Source organism: Vigna unguiculata, chromosome 3 (genome assembly GCF_037176805.1).
Source record: "Vigna unguiculata cultivar grain cowpea cultivar isolate G323 ecotype 2 chromosome 3, ASM3717680v1, whole genome shotgun sequence".
In the NCBI taxonomy this organism is placed as follows: Eukaryota; Viridiplantae; Streptophyta; class Magnoliopsida; order Fabales; family Fabaceae; genus Vigna; species Vigna unguiculata.
The window spans coordinates 3,880,196-3,901,856 of record NC_140794.1 but is presented as its reverse complement, the minus strand read 5'-3'; the positions used below and the strand labels follow the sequence as shown (position 1 = coordinate 3,901,856).

Below are 21,661 nucleotides of genomic sequence, written 5' to 3'. Positions count from 1 at the left end.
CTTAAACTTAATCAAACTTTTTCATTCAATATACAAGCAAACTTTTACAATGCATTATAAATTTTTCATCAACAACGAAAATAAGATTACATTTAATACAAACAAAACAAACCCCCCAAATTAACACCTTTATCTTGTTTTCTAAAATCATGACAAATTTTTCTAAACACATAATTTTGATCATTTGCCCATACATTTCTTCCATTGTTTTATTACATTACATTATCTATTAAACAAGGCAAAATAGTTGACTTTATGGGCCAAATAATATAAGACTTTGATTAATTTAGTAACAAAATGTCTTTAGTTAGAAATTTTATTTTGTTAAGAATATATATTTTTTATATAATCAAGATAAATTACTGAAAATCAATGTCATCCTACTTTATCCAAAAGTATTGATTATCCACTTATTAACACATTAAATATCATAATTAATCACTTAAAGAAGGTAATCCATTTTACAAACATTAATATTTATTGTTACTATTATACAAATTGTTAATTTCAACATTTGCGATTCACATAAGGAAGAAAATAAATACTTAAAAGTTAAAAAAAAAGACAATATTTCTCAATGTATCAACCGAATATACATAACAATTTTGTACCACTTTTCAAACTTACATCGATCGATGTGAGTCTTCTATTTTCATCTTACTTTAACATTTTTACTGAAATTGATCCCAATATTTTTACTACACTTACCATAGGCAAAATATAATCGAAATACAATGCTAATTTTTATTGCGGCAAATGCTTGTCAAAAAGCATATGTAACGAATCATGTAATGGTAGGTAACGATAACGGCAACGATAACGGTAACAGTAACGGTAACGGGGTAACGATAACGATAACGGTAACGGGTAACCGATAACGGTAACGATAACAATAACGGTAATGGTAACGATAACGGTAATGATAACAGAGTAACAATAACAATAACAATAACAATAAAGGTAACGGTAACAGTAACGATAACGGTAACGGTAACAGTAACGATACTTGTAACGGTGGTAACGACAACGATAACGATAATAGGGTAATAGGGTAAAGATAACGGTAACGGTAACAATAACTTGCAACTGTAATGGTAACGATAACGGTAATGAGAACAGTAACGGTAACGGTAATCTTAATGGGAATGGTAACGGTAATGAGAACGGTAACGGTAACGGTAAAGTAACGGCAATGGTAACGGTAACAATAATTGTAATTGTAATGGTAACGGTAACGGTCATGGAAACGGTAACGGTAACGATAATGGTAACGGTAACGGTAAGGGTAACAGTAACAGTAACAATAACGGTAACGGTATCGGTAAGAGTAACAGTAACGGTAAGGGTAACGATAACGGTAACAGTAAGGGTAACGATAACGGTAAGGGTAACAGTAACAGTAACGATAACGGTAACGGTATATGTATCGGTAAGAGTAACAGTAACGGTAAGGGTAACGATAACGGTAACGGTAACGATAACGGTAAGTGTAATGATAACGGTAACGGTAACGTAACGACAACGGTAACGGTAACGAAAATGATAACGGTAATTGTAACGGTAACGGTAATGGTAATGGTAACGGTAACGGTAATGGTAACGGTAACGGTAATCCCCCGTTCGATACTTGGTCACTATTTGGTCCCAGTACTTTAAAAATCATTATTTTTAGTCCCTATTGATTGACGGTATTAAAAATAACAAACGACGTGTCACGTGTTATTTAACTTTTTTTATAAAAAAATATAGCGTTCACCAAGCTGACGTTTTTCACGAACTGATAAAGAAATGCTTTTGATCCCGAAAATTTGAACTTAATTTGAAAATAATTCCTGACTTGAAAATGTTAATTTATATTTATTAAAACTAAAGTGAAATGTTAAAAATAGAGTGAAATGAATAGAAAAATTAATTATTGATGAATAAAAAAATGAAAAAAAAAATAAACAATTTTATAAATAATAGTTAAAAATAATCATTAATTTTAAAAATTTTAATAAATAATTATATTGTAAAGGATATAATTGGTATTATGAAATGTGGACAAAAAAAGAGAATCCTCTTTGTAAATTTGATAAGTTTATATATAAAAGGGAACAACAAATTATCCCACGGTGTCATGGCAAATAAACCCGTCCCCGTGGGTATTGCCCGAACCCGTCCCCGTTTTGACGGGGAATCCCCGCATTGACTGGGTAGGGGTATGGGTATGGGGAATCCCCGACTTTTTCAGTTGGGTATGGGGATGAGTATGGGGATGTACATATACCCGCCATAATACCCGTCCCCGCCATATTTCCATTCTCGTTTAAATTATTAAAATATTCACAATTAATCAAGTAACCCCTATATATATATATTTTTTTTCTATTTTTTATTTCTTTTAATTATTTCATTTGTCATGAAACTCATTCTCATCTCCAATATATTTTTTATTTTATCATAACCTTTATGTAATTATGTTAAAATGATGTATGTTAATTAAAAAAAAATTATGCCTCACATTTGAATATTTATATTATTTTTTATTATTTTTATTTATTATAAATTTTTCTTTCACATGAGAATGTTTATACTCTCAATTTAAGATAATATAAAAAAAATTCTTTACTTATTATTATTATTAATTTTTGTTTAATTTGAAGAACTCTTTTGTTTCATTAAAATAATTTTCGTTATTTTTCAACCATTAATTATATGTTAATATTTGAAAAGTTTTCTTAATTCTCTAAGATATTTTTCGTCTTATCATACCTTAGTTATACATTTGATTTCCTTTGTGTGATTTTTTTCGATAGTCTCTCAAATTATTTCTTAAACACACATTTGTTAGTTTTTTAATATTTTTATTTATTTTTTTTATTTTCATCATGTAGAATAATATTTCGATATATTCTATCTAATTATTTTTTATTTTATAACTCATTATTAATCATAATGTAATTTTTTCACTTTAAATTCTGTTTGAAGTGGTTAAAATTTTATATATATATATATATATATATATATATATATATATAATGATATTTAGGAATAGTATATGATAATTCACTACAAGAAAAACATGAAATGGTGACTGATTTAGTCAGTAACCCATATCAGTCACTATTTTTCGTCATTGGTGGTAGTAGTTGATTTATTGTCTGAATCAATGACTAAATTAGTGACCGATTCAATGATCGAATCTGTACTTGATTTAGTGACCAATTTAATTACTAATTTATATGTAATTTAATGACAAATTTTTTGGTCACTAATGATATTTCTATTTAATTTTAACCACTTCAAACATAATTTAATAATTAGTTCTGTAAGGTATTTTTCATTTTATCATACCTTAATTATACATTTGATTTCCTTTGTGCGATTTCTTTCGATAGTCTCTCAAATTATTTCTAAAACACACATTTGTTAGTCTTTTAATATTTTTATTTATTGTTTATTTTCATCATGTAGAATAATATTTCGATATATTCTATCTAATTATTTGTTATTTTATAACTCACTATTAATCATACTGTAATTTTTTCCACTTTAATTGTATAAATAACTTTTATTTACTACAATATAAAAATTTAATGTAATTGCTATGAATATTTTTTTGTCACTATCCAACATATATTGAAGTTCAAAAGATACAAAATCTATGTCAAAATTTTATTATTATGTTTATTATTTGTTCTTTGTGTCATTTTGATCAAGTGATGTATTATAACTTTTATTAGTGTATAAAAAAGAGATTCATTATAATTTAAAAAATTGAAGTAAACAAACATTTAAAATATATTTTAATTTGAATATTTGTTTTCCTTTTATTATTATGTTTATTATTTATTCTTTGTGTCATTTTGATCAAGTGATATATTATAACTTTTATTAGTGTATAAAAAAGATATTCATTAGAATTTAAAAAATTGAAGTAAACAAACATTTAAAATATATTTTAATTTAAATATTTGTTTTCCTTTTATATTTTTTTGAAATATTTTTTAATTTTATCAACTAAGTTCATCAATGTTGTAGTTTGCAAATTTAACAAATGTTTTGGTTCACATGAAATTTTATTTGGTATTCTAATATAAAATGTAAACAATTATAATTTATTTTAAGGTATTTGGCATCGAAGAAAATCCTCCTAATATTGAATATTTCATAATATTATGTTTTCTTTACCGTAAATTTTTTTCTTTTATAAAAATTAATATTGAAGTAGTTAGAACACGGGTACGGGTATGGGTACGAGATTATACCCGTTACCCGGTGGGGATGGGGATGGGAAAAAAGTTTGATACCCGTTGGGTTTGGGTATGGGGATGGGGATGAATTTTTTATGCGGGGATGGGTATGGGATAGCGAAACCCGTCCCCGCCCCGCCCCGTTGCCATCCCTAGTCATGGAATCATTTTATAAGTTTACTTGATAAGTATTTCTATTTTTTTAAATATTTTTTATTATAAGTTTTTTAAATTTTAGTTTATTTTTTTAGTTTACAATATTTCTACTTTTTTAAATATTTTTTATTATAAGTTTTTTAAATTTCAGTTTATTTTTTAAGTTTACAGTGTAATATTTTTCATTATAAGTATTTTTAATTTTTAATTATTTTATAAGTTTACAACATTAATATTTTAAATTTTTAATTATACATCAATATTTTAAATTTTTTATTATTTTATAAGTTTACCTCATAAGTATTTCTAATTTCTAATTAATTTATAAATTTACAGCATAAATATTTTTCACTATAACTGCTTACAACTTTAAATTATTTAATAACTTTACAATAAAGATATTTTTCATTATAAGTTTCAAAGTTTATAACATGAATATTTTTCATTCAAAGTACTTTTAAATTTTTTTTTAATTTATAAGTTTACATGAATTTTTTTCATAAATATTTTTCATTATAACTATTTTTAATTTTTAAACACTTTATAAGTTTACAAGATTAATATTTTTAATTTTTAATTACACAACAATGTTTTTAATTTTTAATCATTTTACAAGTTTACAATATTTATATACTACATCACTTTATTTTATCATTACAATTCAATGTTTTTTTTTTTTAAACTTAGCAATTTTTTATTCATTGTTGTTCTTGTCGGGACCAAACTGTATTCTGCAAACCTGTTGAAGGAGTCCAACTCAATTCCAAAAGAAGGAATCATCATTTCACCATTTCCAAAATACAACAAAAATTGATTCCATACTTTATGCAACCACACATAATTGATTCAATCGCCTCTTTCACATCTATAGTCGATTCTAGAGGCTCAATAATCGATTCATTAGTCTGTTACCCAACTGATTCTCATCATTCATTCCCAGAACATGAATGTTTAAGTGTATAACTTAAACATTAGAAATGTAATTGTCTATTTTATCAATAAATTTTGTTAGTTATATACTTTTATTAACAATACTCACATCCAAAATTGTATTTAAATGTGAAAAAAAAGTATTTAAATTAACTATGATCAGAGCCACGTCGTAGGGAAAATGCCGCGTCCCGCAGTGGAAAAGGTTACCACCATAGTGGAACATTTCGGGTGACCCACTTTAAGGTTACAAAGTTTAAGTTCTAACAATTTGGGACCAAAATTAAACTAGATTAAATGTTCCAGATATATGTTTGCAGGCTTTATGTACTTTATAAAATTAGCACGTGTGAATGTTTACATGCAAGTACTGGGAAGTACACACTTTGCTTATCAATGAAGTATTTTAAGTTGGATGATTTGTCCAGATCCAAATCACATGCATATAACATTATGAAATGTTTTCTTATAAAGAACAAAGAAGACCAATATTTTTTTTACTTATGTTTTAGGATATCTTTTTCCCTTTCTTTGTTAATGGCAACATATATTAGGAGATGTTTTAATTTATTTTCAATGGATTATATTCTACTACATTACTTTTGAAGATCTCTTTTGAATTTTTATTCTAATCATACGGTTTTATAAAATGTGTATTACAATTTATATTTTATTTAGTTGTTGATATTTTAAAACAAACAAAAAATTATTTTAATATGAAGACTCTTCATTTTTAATGTTATGTCACGTCCAAATATATAAGAAAGATATCTTAAGTTTACTCTTCTATATTTTTTTTTCTTTTAAACACACAGGTTTGTAAGCAAGGGCATTTAAATATAGTCAATGCATAATTAATAAATAATATATAAATTTTATTTATAATTTTGTAACAAACCTTACTTAAATGAATCAATATTAATTACTCAATTTATTTTATTACATTGTTGGTTTTTAAGTATGTGATTTTCTTCTTAATTACATTTTGTATTAAGGGATCAACATAATAACCCTTTATGATTTTTTTTAATCAATGGATGACATTTTGGAATTGAAATTTGAAGTTAATGCTTTAGGGATAATCCTATACTTATATCGCATAATATGTTGAAATAACAAATTCAATGACAAAGAAATCAAATAGAGAACGTGAATTTATAATAAAGGAAAATAATTATAAAGTTTTTAATATATTTGATTGTTGCGATAGAAAAAGATAACATTATTAGGCAATATAATGAATTATGAAAATATTTTTTATTTAATTTTAATAAGAATAAAAGATAATTAATTATGAAGTAATTAATTTATAATTTTAAATTAATATTAAAAAATATTTAAAATTTAAAACTGAATAATTATTTGCAAATAATATTTTTTTTAAATATGAAATTAAAATATTCAGAGTGTACAGAACAAATTTGCAAATGAAAAATAGGAATTGCATGTTACATGGAAAGATAAAAAAAATATTCCTCCTACAGTTAAATTGATTGTCTCATTACAGAACTATTTTCTGCTCGTAAAATAATCGTCAACTATCTTATACCATTAATATCATTAATGTATGTAATTTTATTACTTATAAAAAATTTATTTTTTAAGACAGTAAATTGAAGTTTAAACAATTAAAAAAATAAAATTTAAAGTGTATTGTCTTTGTTATCACTGTCTTGTTAAAAATTCTAAGGAAAAAAAAAGTTATTATAGGGAAGGAAACATGCATATTACTAGAAAGAATTACAACTCAGAATCCACAACTTGCATAAAAAAAATGGAAAAAAGACAAAATACAATATCGATAATTGAAAATTTTCACACTTATATATAAACAAAAAATGCATAAGTAAACTAGAGAGTGGCTATTGATACAGATGCATATGCTCAGTTTGTTTTAAAATTCGAGAGTTTATGATGCTTTTGGAAAAAAATAAAGGTGACGGTGGCTAAGGTAACTAATAATTAATCCATACCTTAAAATAACTTAAGCATTCATAATTATGTATAAATTTAAATTTGATTAAAAAGCAGAAAGAGTATTTAGTGATTGCCCACAAATCTGAATAATTTGTAAGGAGAAAAGGCAGGGTGTTGCTTTTAACTTTCTGACTAATCATAAAATAAGCTACTTTTAGTATAAACACATGTTCTAAAATTATCATTCTTTGTTTTATTTTAATAAAATTACATGAATATCATGAGCATTTATTATTAGAAATCGCACGTCCATTAAAAATATAACTAAATCATATCATGTACTTATATTCATACAATTTGCAGATATTGTTTAATAAAGACACGTGATAAAAGTTTCATCCTCCAATAATAGTATAGAAAAAGAATAAGTTAAATAAAGTTTTACTCAAATAGGTAACAAATTAAAATTACCTTCCTATTTGTTATAGATTGTTTCTAACCTCGGTATGAAATATTTTAAAATATGATTTCGACGTGCTATTTAAAATATATTGTATACTAAAATTTTAATATATACGTGCGATTTCTAAATTTTATTATGGTATTTATTATTATTAAGGATAACAAAAATATTCGTATTCATGGATATTTATGGATAAAATTTATTGTGGATAGTTGGTATCCATAGATAGTGGATAAAGAGTATCTTAATATCCGTTTATAAATAAGTTGAGTTTGGGTAACATATTATCTGTACCCGTAGGTATCCATTAAAAATAAAATAAAAAATTTAAAATTCATATTTATGTCTAACCTAATTAATAAAATATAGGTTTTATGCTTTTGCTCAATTGAATAACTCTAACCTAGTTTTTCTGGACGACGACTTTAATCTAAGAAAATTGAGTTAATATCAAGGTTAATATCAATCTAAGAAATAACGTTAAGTATTATTATTTTTTTATTATGTATGCAATTTTATATTTGGGTATCCGATGAATAGTGAAACTGATTTCGAGTAAAAAAAATTTATGCGGATTAGATTGCGGGTAGACACTGTCTACGCCTGATTTGTTGCAATCTCTAATCATTGTACATTCAAAAAGTATTTAATAATAAAATATATAAATGGTATTATTATGATGCATCTAAAAAATTGATTTTGATAGAATTCATAAGTGCTTCAATAAACTTACCTAATTGTTAATATATCTCAAAAATACAAATTTAATTTCACTAATCTAACTTTTTCGATAATTTGTTGTCTATTGTGCTATTAAAGTGTCTCTATGTCAGAAAGAAAAAAAAGAAGAAGATGTATATTAAGTTTAAGAAAAAAATATAGAACTTCCTCAAAAATATTTATAACAGTTGACAAAATATATATTTTTTACTTTTAAAAAGTATTGCATGAGTATCTTTTAGAAACCTCTACGATTGTTGATAATTTTTGTTATCGACCATTAAAGAAACAAAATTTGTCTACAATAATGGTAATAACGTTTGATATCCAACTCATGAAAAGTCTAACCACTAAGCCAAACCAATTATTTATTTTATATTTTCCGAAAAAAATTTCAAGCATTCATAAGAAAATTAAGAAAATTGTCAATAATTAAAGCTCATTTTGTTTATACGTTCAGAGAAAAAAAGAAGCAAAATACTTACAATACTAGAAAGTCATGTATCCTTTTGATGTTTTTTATATATATAATTAATAAATATTTTAACGTAGTTTTTTGTGTAATCAAATAAAAATAAAAATACTTTTCCCACTTCAAACATTTCAAAGGAAAGTCAATCTGCATCTAATTAAAAATATATTTCTTTTTTAGTTTTACTTATGTGGTTTTTACATATAAGCATGCTAGTAATATTGTTTCTTATTTTTTGATATTGAAAATTTTTAATATTAAACTCTAAGAAAGATGAGATAGTTTCATTTATAAATATTATAAGAAAAGTCTTATTTGTTAATTGATTACATGAATATTGATTGTGCAACTAAAAGTCAGTTTGTTTAACAAAAATATATATGTACGGATATTTTTAGAAGAAATTAAAATAAATATTTCAATAATTAATCATAAATTAAAAATTAAATTTTAAACAAAATAACAAAATATAAATTCTACAAATTAATTTATATATATGTTAATTTTAATTTATATAAATTTTTTATCTTAATTAGTTTCTACTTTTTAATTTGATTTTCCTATAAATATATAAGAAATCTCTTCATCTGAACTTTAGATACATATAAATAGGATTATGATATTTTGATTTATTTTTTTTGACTCATTTTTAAACCATCATTTCAATCACTTTTAAATTATGACATCATATCACTAAAAAAATAAAAATAAATAATTAAAAGATAATTAGAGTGATAAATTAGAAATAAATAAAATAATTGAATTAAAATATCATTATCCTTATAAATATATAATTATGTTATTAAAAATACTGTAACATATATAGAGATATATATAATATTTATAATATTCCCAAATAGATTTTGAAGAAAATAATCTAGTTGAGATCAAGATATTTTTGCACTATACAGCAGCACCATATACTTAGTAACTACCACCATAATTGAGAAGGCTAAGTTCAAGCCTTCTCTGCCTATTGACTCTTGCAATAAAATCATCGGCCCTTTTGTTCAATTCATCGGAACAAGAAGGAATCAAACATGAAGGAATCAAACGTTGTCCATCGCCTGCATCTATGTTGTCATCGTCTTCTTTGAATGTTTCGGTGCCTTTCTCAGTGCTGTTGATGTCCAAATTTTCCCCGACAACATGTTTCTCCAATAAAGCTTTACCTTGGTTGCAGACCTCAACTGTTGTAACACGAGGTTTTGGGGTTTGACTGCTCCGAATGTACTCATCATAGTAAACAACAGGAGTTGAAGAGGGATCCGAGGAAAGGATTCTCGAGTTTACCACAAGGAAAAAAATTATAAGGTTGCCTATGATGAACAAGAGCTTTGAGCTCAACAAAACTGGTACTAAACTTGAGATGTGGACCAAGAAAAAGACCCGCAGAAGAGAAGAAAGATAGGGCATGCAGAAGGTCACAAAACAGAAGACACTGCAAGTTAAGGCACTCACAAAATATACATACAAATTGTTCAGGAACTGCTGCTTCTTGTACCTCTTCATCGCTTGAATCTTCTTCATCTGTGTGGGATCCATTATTAGGCTCAAGTTTTGGGTTTAGGTAGAAGAAGAAGTTATTTCACTGAACTAAGAGCATTAGAAACTCCAAGTTATATAGACTCGGGAAAGGGATTGGTCTGTAAAATCATTCACATGCTACTTTTTTTTTTTTTTTTTCATTATTTGATAAGGAATATTTTGGCTGCTTTTTCAAAAGGTTATGGGACATGGTGGCGTGCTGTTTATTGCCCCCTTTTTCGTTTCAAATTTTAATAATTTGATCTCAGTGTTCTAATGCTTTCCTATGCATTATTTTCTTTTTTTTTTTTTTATGATACCCACTTTCATTTATATTAGTCACGACAACGATAACGTTATGTATTCGCATTTTTAAATTTTCAAAAAACTTAAGTTAAGATTAATAATAAAATATATAATTAATTTTTAAAATAGTTGTTAAATGTAAAATTAAAAAAATAAGATATGTACAAAAAAAGTTTTTAAAATAATGGTTTAAGACAAAAGAGGATTTTAGAATAATAATTAAAAGTAAATTATTTATAAAATAATTAATGTTTAAAATAATTAAGGATAAAACTGGTATTATAAAATGTGGACACAAAAAAGAAAATCATTTTTATATATTGTTATAGAAATATGTATCAGTTTGGTACTCAATTTTAAAAAGGTGTCAATTGAGTCCTAACTTTTGAAAAGATACTTCAATTAGGTCATTTTCAACAAAAAAATATTAACACCGTTAACAGTATTGATATTTAAAATGACTTACAAAATTAAGTATTTATATTTATATTAAAATTTAGTAGTAAAAGTCATGAATTAAATTAACTATTTTAATAATTTTTGTGTGAAAGGGATCGGATTAAGACATTTTTTCAAAAGTTGCAACTAGATTGACACATTTTAAAAAATGGATGCCAAATTACATATGAATGAGAATGAATACTATCTCACTAATTAAAGCTTTTGTTTATCTCGACACTCCTTTTTCTTCTATTGGAAACGCTTGTGTTGTGTAGCTAATTTGAGCTAAGCTTCTAAGCTTCTAATTAAGCACGTTCCTTTTTCTCAGATCTTAGAATTGTAAGTGTAAACTCTACTCATAATTTTGTAATTTTTCATAAGTTTCAGATTTCATATTTCTTTTACTTCTAAACTTAGATTTATATTCCTTAAAGACTAATTACAGCTCACTAATTTGTAATCACTTTTAAATATATGAATGCGAGTTTTTATATGTAACGGACAACGATTGGAAACAGATAAGTTTAAAAGAAAGCTAGTTGCTTAAACTATGCATAGTGTCCCTTTTTTCCTTTGTTTTTTCTTCTTCTCCTTCCTCGACTTTCTTTATATTAAAGTCATTATCTCGTGAAGATGAACATTGGAATGTATTTAATGTTTATTATAGAATTAATAAATACTACGTTAATTTTATTCATAGTTTTGTTTTGGACATTTCATCGCATAACATGTATTTGTTTATTTTTCTTGGACAATGCACTTTCTCCCTTTATTTATATATTATCAGGCTTCCGTGTAATTAATTAGGTAGCACGATGAAATCGGTACAACAATTTGGTACCTTACAATAACTATAACTCAAATTACTCAAATTATAATGAGATGTGACATATTAAAAAATCATAACAGCATAAAAGATATTCAACAAGTGAAATATCGACATATGTATTTTCAGTAATACTGATATTAATTATATTTTATTAGAAATTAATATTTGGTCAGATTTGATGTGGATTTATTAGGGAACCCGTGATTCATAAAATCACGGTAAATTCATGTAACCAAATTGCACATCTATACATGTTATGGTGTGCAATAACTCTTTCATCAGCTTCTCCCCACTTAATCTTGTAGTTTGCGTGACTTATACCATTATTGAAATTATAAAATCTTCGTTACAACATAAATATAAATACTAAGGTACAACACAAACAATGATTCATGTATCATCATATATGTATGACTTCAAATTTATGTATTTCTAATCAATATTGACAATAATTTTCATAGAACATACATCAATCTCAATAAATATTGTTATAGAACATAACTCATTTAACTAAAATCATAAATCAATCTTAATTTTGTCAAACATCATCATCATCATGATGTACTTATTTCAAAACAATCTTGTTCCCTTTACTCAAAGTATCCATATTTAAGCTCATATCAAATTCATAAATTATCACATGAAAAACTATAAAAATTTATTCTACTTATCAAAATCATGTTCAAAACACAATTCACAAAAAAATTATAATTTTGTAATTCACTTCACTGGCATGATTTAATTGTCACATCAAACATATCAACATGAGTATTCGATTCATGTTAAATAACAATTTATTATAAAAAAGACAAAAACATTCAAACTTGTTTTTAGTCAATGATGTGTACATATACAAACAACAAATTTAGTGGTTAAATCATCTTCGTATAAATCTTTCTTATGATTCTATACAAAATTAAAATTGTTCTCCTTATTTGAAATGCTTATCTCCAAAACAATTTATGAATTTATGAAGAATAAACTATTCCAAAATCTAAAAACCTTGAATAGAGTACCTAAATGACAAAATTTTAACATGTTATAAAACAAGTTTAAAATCACTTTCACAATTAATTTCAACAATATTGATGACAAGATCTTAAAATAAAAAATCTATAGAATAAATAATTTTTTTTCCTGTTTAAAACTCTGATGTAAATTTTTTCTATCCTCAACTATAATTATAACTATAAAGAAAACGAAGTGTCTTGAAAGGTATCAGAAAAAAAAAAAAATGAAAAGAAAAAGGATACCGTAATCACAGTGCAAGTGGGGCAGCGTTACATTTCTTGAAAAAAAAAAAAACTATTTGATAAAATATATTTTTATTTTATTTTATGAAATTAACCAAATTAACTAATATTTATAATCTTTGATTAGGATGGTATAAAGTGAAACTTTTGATTATTGGGTTGGCTACTAGCATTAATTTACCATGCATCTGTAAGACATTTTAACAGCACATTCCCATTAAGAAAAGAATATGATTTTGACTATAATTTTGCAGCAGAATCTCCTCTACAAAGTCTTCATATATCTTTCCCTTTTCTTTTTCTTTTTCTTTTTTTAGTTTTCCTTTATGTTCTCTTACTGCTATACATTTCGGTTAAAGAAACCCTTTAGCTTTTCCTTTTACATTTCTTCTACCAAGTCTCGTTATTCACTAAAATGGATCATTTAAGAGAATTGGATTTCATTTTTAACAATCACAAAAGAAAAACACTAATTGAATTAATTGTACTTTTAATTAAGGTGACATTTTTAATACATTTCATCATGTTTAGAAGGAGTTTAGTACTTGAATCAGTCTAATAATATTAAGAAAACAAACTCTAAATTTAACTTATTTTTATAAAACTAATATAATAAAAAGTTAGCACTTATTTATACACTATGGTTTAATTATATTTTTAATCAATATATGATTTTCTAAAGACTTGTAAGAATTCAATGATAATAGATTAATGGTTCAATGAGAATTATAAAATAACATAAATTAAAAGAATTAAATTTATATTTTTTTTAGAGATAAAAGATTAAATTGATAAAAAATAATTCTAAATTTGACTGAAATTTGAGGAAAAAATATATTTATATAAAATAATGTGGACAAAAACATATTTATATAAAATGATGTGGCAAATGAATGAATAAAAAATAATAAAAGCAGGTAGGAAGAAAACAATATATTATGAGCAAGTGTTGGAGTATTTGGTTGATGGCTTAGTCATCTTGTTAGCTTTATTAGTCAGTGCAAAGCAAAACAGCAAGGAGCATTCTTTTATGGTGATCTGCAAAAGTTCATAAAAAACATTTTAGTTGGCCTGTAATGAGACCCTTCACTTCAACAAAGGAAAACCATGGATATCATCACCACATAAGAAAACATAATCCTATAACAATAATAATTTTTTATTTCAATAATTACTATAACAATAATTTGTTTCTACTATTGTAAAAAAAATTCACTAAAACATTTTAGATTGTACTTTTTTATATTTTTTAATTAATTATTCATGAAATTATATATTTTAAATATAATAAAAATATAAATACACGTGCGAATACATATATTTTAATAAAAAAAGTTTGTTAATAAATACAAAAATACACAAAAAATAAAGAAAGTACACACTATTTTATTTATATTATTAAGTCTTATAGAAAAAACATTTTTTATTTTGATGGGTAGTTTTTGAATATAATAAATACTAGAAATACTTAATAAATATAAAAGTAAGAAAACAAAGATAAAAAATGTCTACTAACCTATAATTCCAAATTTAAATTATATATATATATATATATATATATATATATATATATATATATATATATATATATATATATATATATATATATATATATGCTAAATTCTGATTACTAATTATGAATACTTATTAAGGATAGATTTTCATTATAAATAAATGGTAACTACTGTAAATTTTCATATAATTTTTTTTTGGAACATGAATTATTTGGGTATAATTTTCCAAACTTTTACTCAGAAGGAAGGTGGACACCAATTGACAACAGTATTCTCTCTCCTCAGTGGAGTAATTAGGGTTCCCGCTTGAACGGGCCAAAACCAAAACTCAAATTTGACATTCCTCTGATTCAAATCCCATTTTGAACCAAATTTCAATTCCACCAAAACCCTAATTCTTTCCTATTGGGCTCTGAGATACTTACGTTCTAGGATTTTCTCCAGCATTGGTCGCTGTTTACTCTTCTTTATCCGATTTCTGTTTTGTTCCCATCTCATTTTGTTTTTAATTATAGTTCCATAAATTTTCATCCAATTTTTTGGTTATATATTCACACACAAATTATTTATTGCCATCATAACCTTTGAGTCTCCCTTTTCACCCGTTTGCAAGTTTCTTTTTGGTCTTTGGAGTGTAAGGACTTGGATGTTGTAATAATTAGTGAGATACAGATACATTAATACGTGTTAGATATTAGAATTGAACTTGGAGTGTTTATACAGGTACATTAATAGGTGTTAGATATTAGAATTGAACTTGGAGTGTTTATGATGTGTGATATGATATGAGTCGCGATAATATAGGCTAATTTGTTGTTCTTATTTGAGCTACACCACAATTTGGGAAGAGGTCATCCCCACAAACTCCAGCAGTTCATAACAATAACTGAAGCCAGGTGATGTTAGAGCTGCCTATGATATTTTTATTTCATTTAAAGGTTTTAAATTGCAATTGGGATGTGATGTTAGAAATAGAATGTAATTGAACTGTGCTTCTTTTAATCTCACGTGTCCTAGTATGGAGTATGTGATGGTTTATCAATCCAAGGAACTTCAAACATTTCCAGATAAAAAAAAAAATCAGAAACATACTTATAGAAATTCAATCCTTTGTTGAGCACACTAAATGGGTATATGTGTGTTTCTGTTTTTGATCTGAAAATGTTTGAAATTTTGATTGATTACATTTGCAGATTGTCTTTCCGTAAAGCGCTCCCTTCAGACAAAAGTTCTTGTGCTCCTATTTCTCTTCCTTTCATCTTCCATAGCCACACTTTCTGCAGCAATCTACAAAAGGCTATTAAATTCATACTTTATGAAGTTTGTAAGTTTCTTACTGTACTCCTTTGTTACATGTTCCAGGGTGTGTAGGGGCAAGTGGAAGTACCTACAATGTATACCCCTTCGGAAAATGTTCTCTTCATTGTTTAGATTTGTTTTTTTCCTGGGTTTTGCAGACATGTTTGAGCAAAGGCAGGGGCTTTCACTTCCCACCATGTCACATGCTCAATTTTTGTGGGATTAGGATATTATTAGATTGCCCACTAGACCTTTCAGCTCTCCTGGCCTTCTCCCCTATACCTACTTCTCTGGATTGGTTGTCAGTTGTAGAAAGCTACAACACTGAGGCTAATGATTTTGATTCAAGGGCTGGGTTTGGGAAAAGACAGAAAATTGAAAAGCTCCTTCATGCTAAAAGCTTACTTTTTGCTGAACCTTGGTACAAGACTGTTAATAATTTGCAGCTGTGGAATTCCTCTTTCATTGATGTTGTATTAATATCCAGTCCAATGGGTATTATGGGGTTGCCCTTTCTTACTCGAATGAAGGGTTTCTCAGCTAAGGTAGTCTTTTTGATGTTATTATTGGACTATGTTCTCATTTTTTATTGATTTCTGTCGCAAAAATAGTTAGCTTAAATTTGTTCAATTGGTTAGATATACGTAACTGAAGCATCAGCAAGATTAGGCCAGCTAATGATGGAGGATCTTATATCAATGCATGGGGAATTCAGGCATTTCTATGGACCAGAAGAATCAAATTTCCCATCGTGGCTGAGGCAGGAAGAGCTTGAAATCCTTCCTTCTGAATTGAGAGAGATAATATTGGGAAAAGATGGACTGGAGTTGGGTGGTTGGATGCCTTTGTACAGGTGATCTATCATTTTATCTCAAAACTTGTATGGTATTTAATATTTTATCTAAAAACTGAACGAAATATGCTTGACTAGTAATTGCAATGGTTCTATGATATTATCTTGTGATTGATTAATTATAATTTTTCATGTAAAATTGCTCTTGACTTCCTTTTTGCTTCCTTGTCGAGATTTATGTCTGGTCCTTTGTATGTTTGAGTTTATAGCAAATGAGGGGAGGGAAATTTAGAACTTTTGTTTCTAAAAGCCAACTTTCTCCTTTCTATTTTTTGTTCATCCAAACAAAAGAAAATATATTTTGTGTTTTCTCTCTTCTATTTTCGTTCTCTTCATCCAAACAGAGCATAAGATTTAGTGAAAATCACCTGAACCCTATTCTCAGTAAGGGATGGATGTGTTTAAAACTCGTATGGTTCTGGAATTCTCAGTTATTTGTGTTTTGTAATTTTTTTATATGCTCATTTATACAGTCTTTGTTAGTGTGGTTAAGCTGTTGCTTTTTACACTGTTATGTAAACCTTGTTTCTGTGTCCATTTCTTCTTCGAAGTCAATTGTAGCAATTCATTTGTTTGAAGATTTAATTTGTGGAATTTCTCAGTGCAGCTGATGTGAAGGATTGTATGCTAAAGATTCACACTCTTAATTATGCTGAGGAAGCTTGCTACAATGGTACATTGGTTATAAAGGCATTCAGCTCTGGTATGGAAATAGGCAGTTGTAATTGGATCCTAAATAGTCCAAAGGGAGATATTGCATATGTTTCAGGATCCAGCTTCATTTCTGCACATGCAATGCCTTTTGATTACCGAAGTTTACAGGGGACTTGCGCATTAATTTATTCAGACTTCTCCTTGGGTGATACTCAAGATAGTGAGGATGGGGATAATTATTCTGTTTCAGCTGCTAAGTTACAATCTATGAGGTATTGTATATTGAAATTTTATTACCGTCAAACACTATGTTTCACCCAGACACCAGTTATTGTTTTTCAAGTGTTCATCCTCTGACTGTAGTAATGGATATTTATGTATATATTGACTTACACGTGGTTTATTATTCAAGTTCTCAAGATTTGGCTGGATTCAACCATAACTTTGATGAGAACTCAGAGGAAAAGGAAAAGCTGGATTTCATATGCTCAAATGCTATAAATTATATAAAAGAAGGTGGTTCTGTTCTTATTCCTATTGATCGACTTGGAACTATTTTGCTTCTTTTGGAGGAAATGACAGCATCACTCGAAGCTTCAGATTTGAAGGTGTCCTTTCTTCTTTTTAGGACCACATTAGTTAGCCTTGTTCTACAGAACCACAAGCCTATATCCTTTTAGTTGCTTGTTCATACTAACTAGTAAAAAACTATCTTTATCAACTTATGTGGTATTAGACTTAAGTTCTGTTAATTTTTGTTATTCCCATTTGTATTTTTGTTTGTCAAGAGACTTAACCATACCAAATGATTCTGCTTACCAGTGTTCGTTATTAAAATTTTGCTGCCTTTTCTTTTTTGTTTTTGTGCTGCAATGGAAATTGGGAAAAAACTGGGAATGCAAAGTTCTATCTTTGAAAGTTTTTAAAGTGAACTAGAAATCAATATATTTTTCTACTTAAAGAAACATAATTATCTGGAAAATGGATTTCTGGATTAATATCGGATATCACTCACTAATTTCTATTATTAAGTAATCACAAATTTTCCATTTGTAGGTTCCAGTTTATATAATTTCTTCAAAGGCTGAAGAATTGCTGGCATTGCTTAACATCATACCTGAGTGGCTTTGCAAACAACGGCAAGAGAAAGTACGGACCATTAGAAATATTAATTTGGTCCGTTGCACTTGCATACTTTTGTTTATAGAGTTTGACTTCCATTTTACATACTTTAATTGCTGCTGCAGTTATTTGCAGGGGAACAGTTGTTTGCACACGTCAAGCTCTTAAAAGAGAAAAAGATTCATGTGGTTCCTGCTATTCATTCACGTGAACTCTTGTGAGTTCTTTTTTACCATGTTTTTCCTTTAGGTTTGCTTATAAAAATCTAATTAAAATTGGAGTGATTAATCAAATTTTGCATGTTTTCTGCACCTTTTTTATCTGCTAAATTTTGCAGTATCAACTATTTCGGTAACGATTTTGTTTCACAACTGTTGAGTTTCTGTTAATAGCCTAAAGATATGAGAATAACTTATTTTAACAAACTGCAGTAGTCAGAAATGGTTTCCTAAACTTTTTCTTATCGTTAGTTTCTATCAGAAACTGATGTATTCCTTGTAGAATTAATTGGCAGGAACCTTGCATTGTATTTTGTCCTCACTGGAGTATGCGAATGGGTCCTGTTGTTCATCTTCTTCGACGATGGTGTGGCTGTCCAAATTCTTTGCTTATTCTTGAGGTATGATATATTTCCTCTATTACAACGTTAATATACTCTGTTAGAAACACCATTTTATACCATACTGTACTATACTTTAGTGTTGTTATTATATTCCCTTATCCCATCCTCACACTGTGATGGATGTAGCTCAAAACTTTCTGGATAATATTTTTAAATTACATGGGTTACCTTCCACATTACCAGTGACATCATTATTCTTGGGGTAGAGATGAATCTTCATATCTGCATTATTTTAAGTTTTGTCCTTTTCATGTTGTTTGAATGTCTTTGGCCAATGTTGCATTGAATTTCCTATCGGCAGGATGTTTTGAATCTTGAGCTAGCACTTCTACCTTTCCAACCAGTTGCAATGAAGGTTCTTCAATGTTTGTTTCCCTCTGGAATTGGGTAAGTATACCTTTCCCTCTGTCACGTTTTCCAATATATTATGTACATTCTGTATATGTGTAATTGTTCTTACTGATAATTCTAAAAACCTCTATAAACATCGAGCCAGTAGCAGTCTATAGTCTTTAATTATACCACCCATTTAGTATTCTCATGTTTGATTTCTACGCTGTAGGTTGCGGACAGTTCAACCTTTACTAAAGTTATTGCGGCCGAAGACTGTCCTGGTAATTATTATTATACACTATATTATAAGATTATACATATGCATGTGATAAAATGATTATTTATTTTGGTTTTTATTCCTTTCTTAATTCTAGTGTCCTGAGGAGTTGAGATTGCAGATCAACCTTTCCAGTGAAAATTCTTTCTCCGTTTTGTATTATTCTGAAGCTGAAACTTTGAAAGTACCATACCGAAAGCACAACTCAGAGATAAAAATTGCAACTGATCTGGCTTCTCATTTTTACTGGAAAACATTCAAAAAAGAAGAAATCAATATAACAAAATTGAAGGGAGAGCTACGAATGGAAAATGGCAGACATCACTTGCTATTGGAAACTGATAACAAAAATTCTTCTAGTAATAGTAGTTCTTTGGAGCATTGTGGTTTACCTGATTCAGAAAAACTTATGGCTGCATTATCAAAGATGGGCATCAGTGGAAAAATCCAACATGGTATGAGTGATGCTAAATCACAAACTGTATGCATAATTCACATAGAGGACCCTTACAAGGCCTCCATAGAGATTGGAACCACTGGTACTATTATTACTACTGCTGATGAAAACGTGGCTTCCTCCATTTATAAAATTATCGACAACATTTTGAATGCGGTTTAATGCAGTTGGTTTTCTCTAATTGTTGTAGGGGCTGCTTAATTTTGATAGAAAATTTTTAAATGTTGATTTTAGAATAGTTGGTGTTTGGAAATGACGTTAACTAATTTGAAATGAAAAGAAATAAGGATGGTCTGGTGAGTTTAGAGAAGAGGAAAAAAGAAAGAATATTTCTAGATTAAAGAATTGGTGGTAACATATCCTGATTACAATATTTCTAAAAGGCCATTTCAGAATGTTTGGAGAAAGACTTTAAACATTTTCAATGGGAATGCCTTTCATGAACTATATCTATCATATTAAATGTGATAAGTGGATATTAAGGGGTCATATTATTTCTAAGCAATTCACATTTGATTTTTTTCAATAGAATTTTTTTTGGGACACCTTACTTAAGAGCTCATTTTTTTTTTTTGTGTATAATTTTTAAATAGACTTAATTACAAATGCATAATATTATTTATTAATATAATTTAATAAAAAAGTAATTACTTTAATAGGAAATTAATTTAATTTAATTATTTCTGTCAAATTTTCTAAAAGCTTAATTAAAAGTTAATTATTTTTTGTCAAAAATTATTTAAATTTCAATATCAAAATTAGTTAATTGAATAATTTATAATCCACAACAATATTTCAATATCAATTACTTAATATTTAAAGAAATGTATACTTATGAAAAATATAGATTGAAGTGAAAAATAATGCCATTCTATTCTCTCCTTAAAGCATTGAAATGATTTTCACATATATAAAACTAGATTTTTTTTTCTTGCATTAGAGACACTTATATAATGTCATTTTAGAAAGTGACAAATTAAGTTTTTGTATACACATCATTATCAACAAAATAGTTGAAAATTTGATCTTGCCCTCGGTCACAAATTTAATATACCATATTTCTTCTTCATGTGTCACTACTAGTGTTGACTTCGTGTTGGTAATTTGGAATTTAAAGATGACTTTTTCACTAATATTGTTCGATCATTATTTCTGAAATGATGATTTCAAAATCCATTATATGGATAATTAAAGTGCTATAAGATATGAAAATGAGATAACATTACAAAAGTTATAAACTTTATTAAAACTAGTTTAATAACCAAAATAAAAAACTAAAAA

General features: G+C 27.1%; 2 protein-coding genes across 4 annotated transcripts; one reads left to right on the top strand and one right to left on the bottom strand.

Moving 5' to 3' along the window:
* Window positions 1-9,754: 9,754 nt before the first annotated feature.
* On the bottom strand, window positions 9,755-10,603 carry LOC114179155 (uncharacterized). Its single transcript, XM_028065390.2, has one exon. It carries the CDS (start codon window positions 10,436-10,438, stop codon window positions 9,818-9,820), a length of 621 nt encoding a protein of 206 aa, XP_027921191.1. The 5' UTR covers window positions 10,439-10,603; the 3' UTR covers window positions 9,755-9,817.
* A 4,412-nt stretch (window positions 10,604-15,015) lies between these two features.
* Window positions 15,016-20,561, top strand: LOC114179794 (integrator complex subunit). Of its 3 annotated transcripts, none has more exons than XM_028066252.2 (12): window positions 15,016-15,659; window positions 15,957-16,087; window positions 16,221-16,607; window positions 16,701-16,915; window positions 17,518-17,841; window positions 17,982-18,177; window positions 18,626-18,718; window positions 18,817-18,908; window positions 19,193-19,310; window positions 19,615-19,700; window positions 19,876-19,927; window positions 20,021-20,561. In XM_028066252.2, exons 2-12 carry the CDS (start codon window positions 16,079-16,081, stop codon window positions 20,540-20,542), a joined length of 2,094 nt encoding a protein of 697 aa, XP_027922053.1. In that variant the 5' UTR covers window positions 15,016-15,659; window positions 15,957-16,078; the 3' UTR covers window positions 20,543-20,561. The 3 variants fall into 3 exon arrangements, with proteins under 3 accessions (XP_027922053.1, XP_027922051.1, XP_027922052.1); XM_028066250.2 differs by having other exon boundaries at window positions 18,626-18,745; XM_028066251.2 differs by having other exon boundaries at window positions 15,016-16,087; window positions 18,626-18,745.
* Window positions 20,562-21,661: the final 1,100 nt, after the last annotated feature.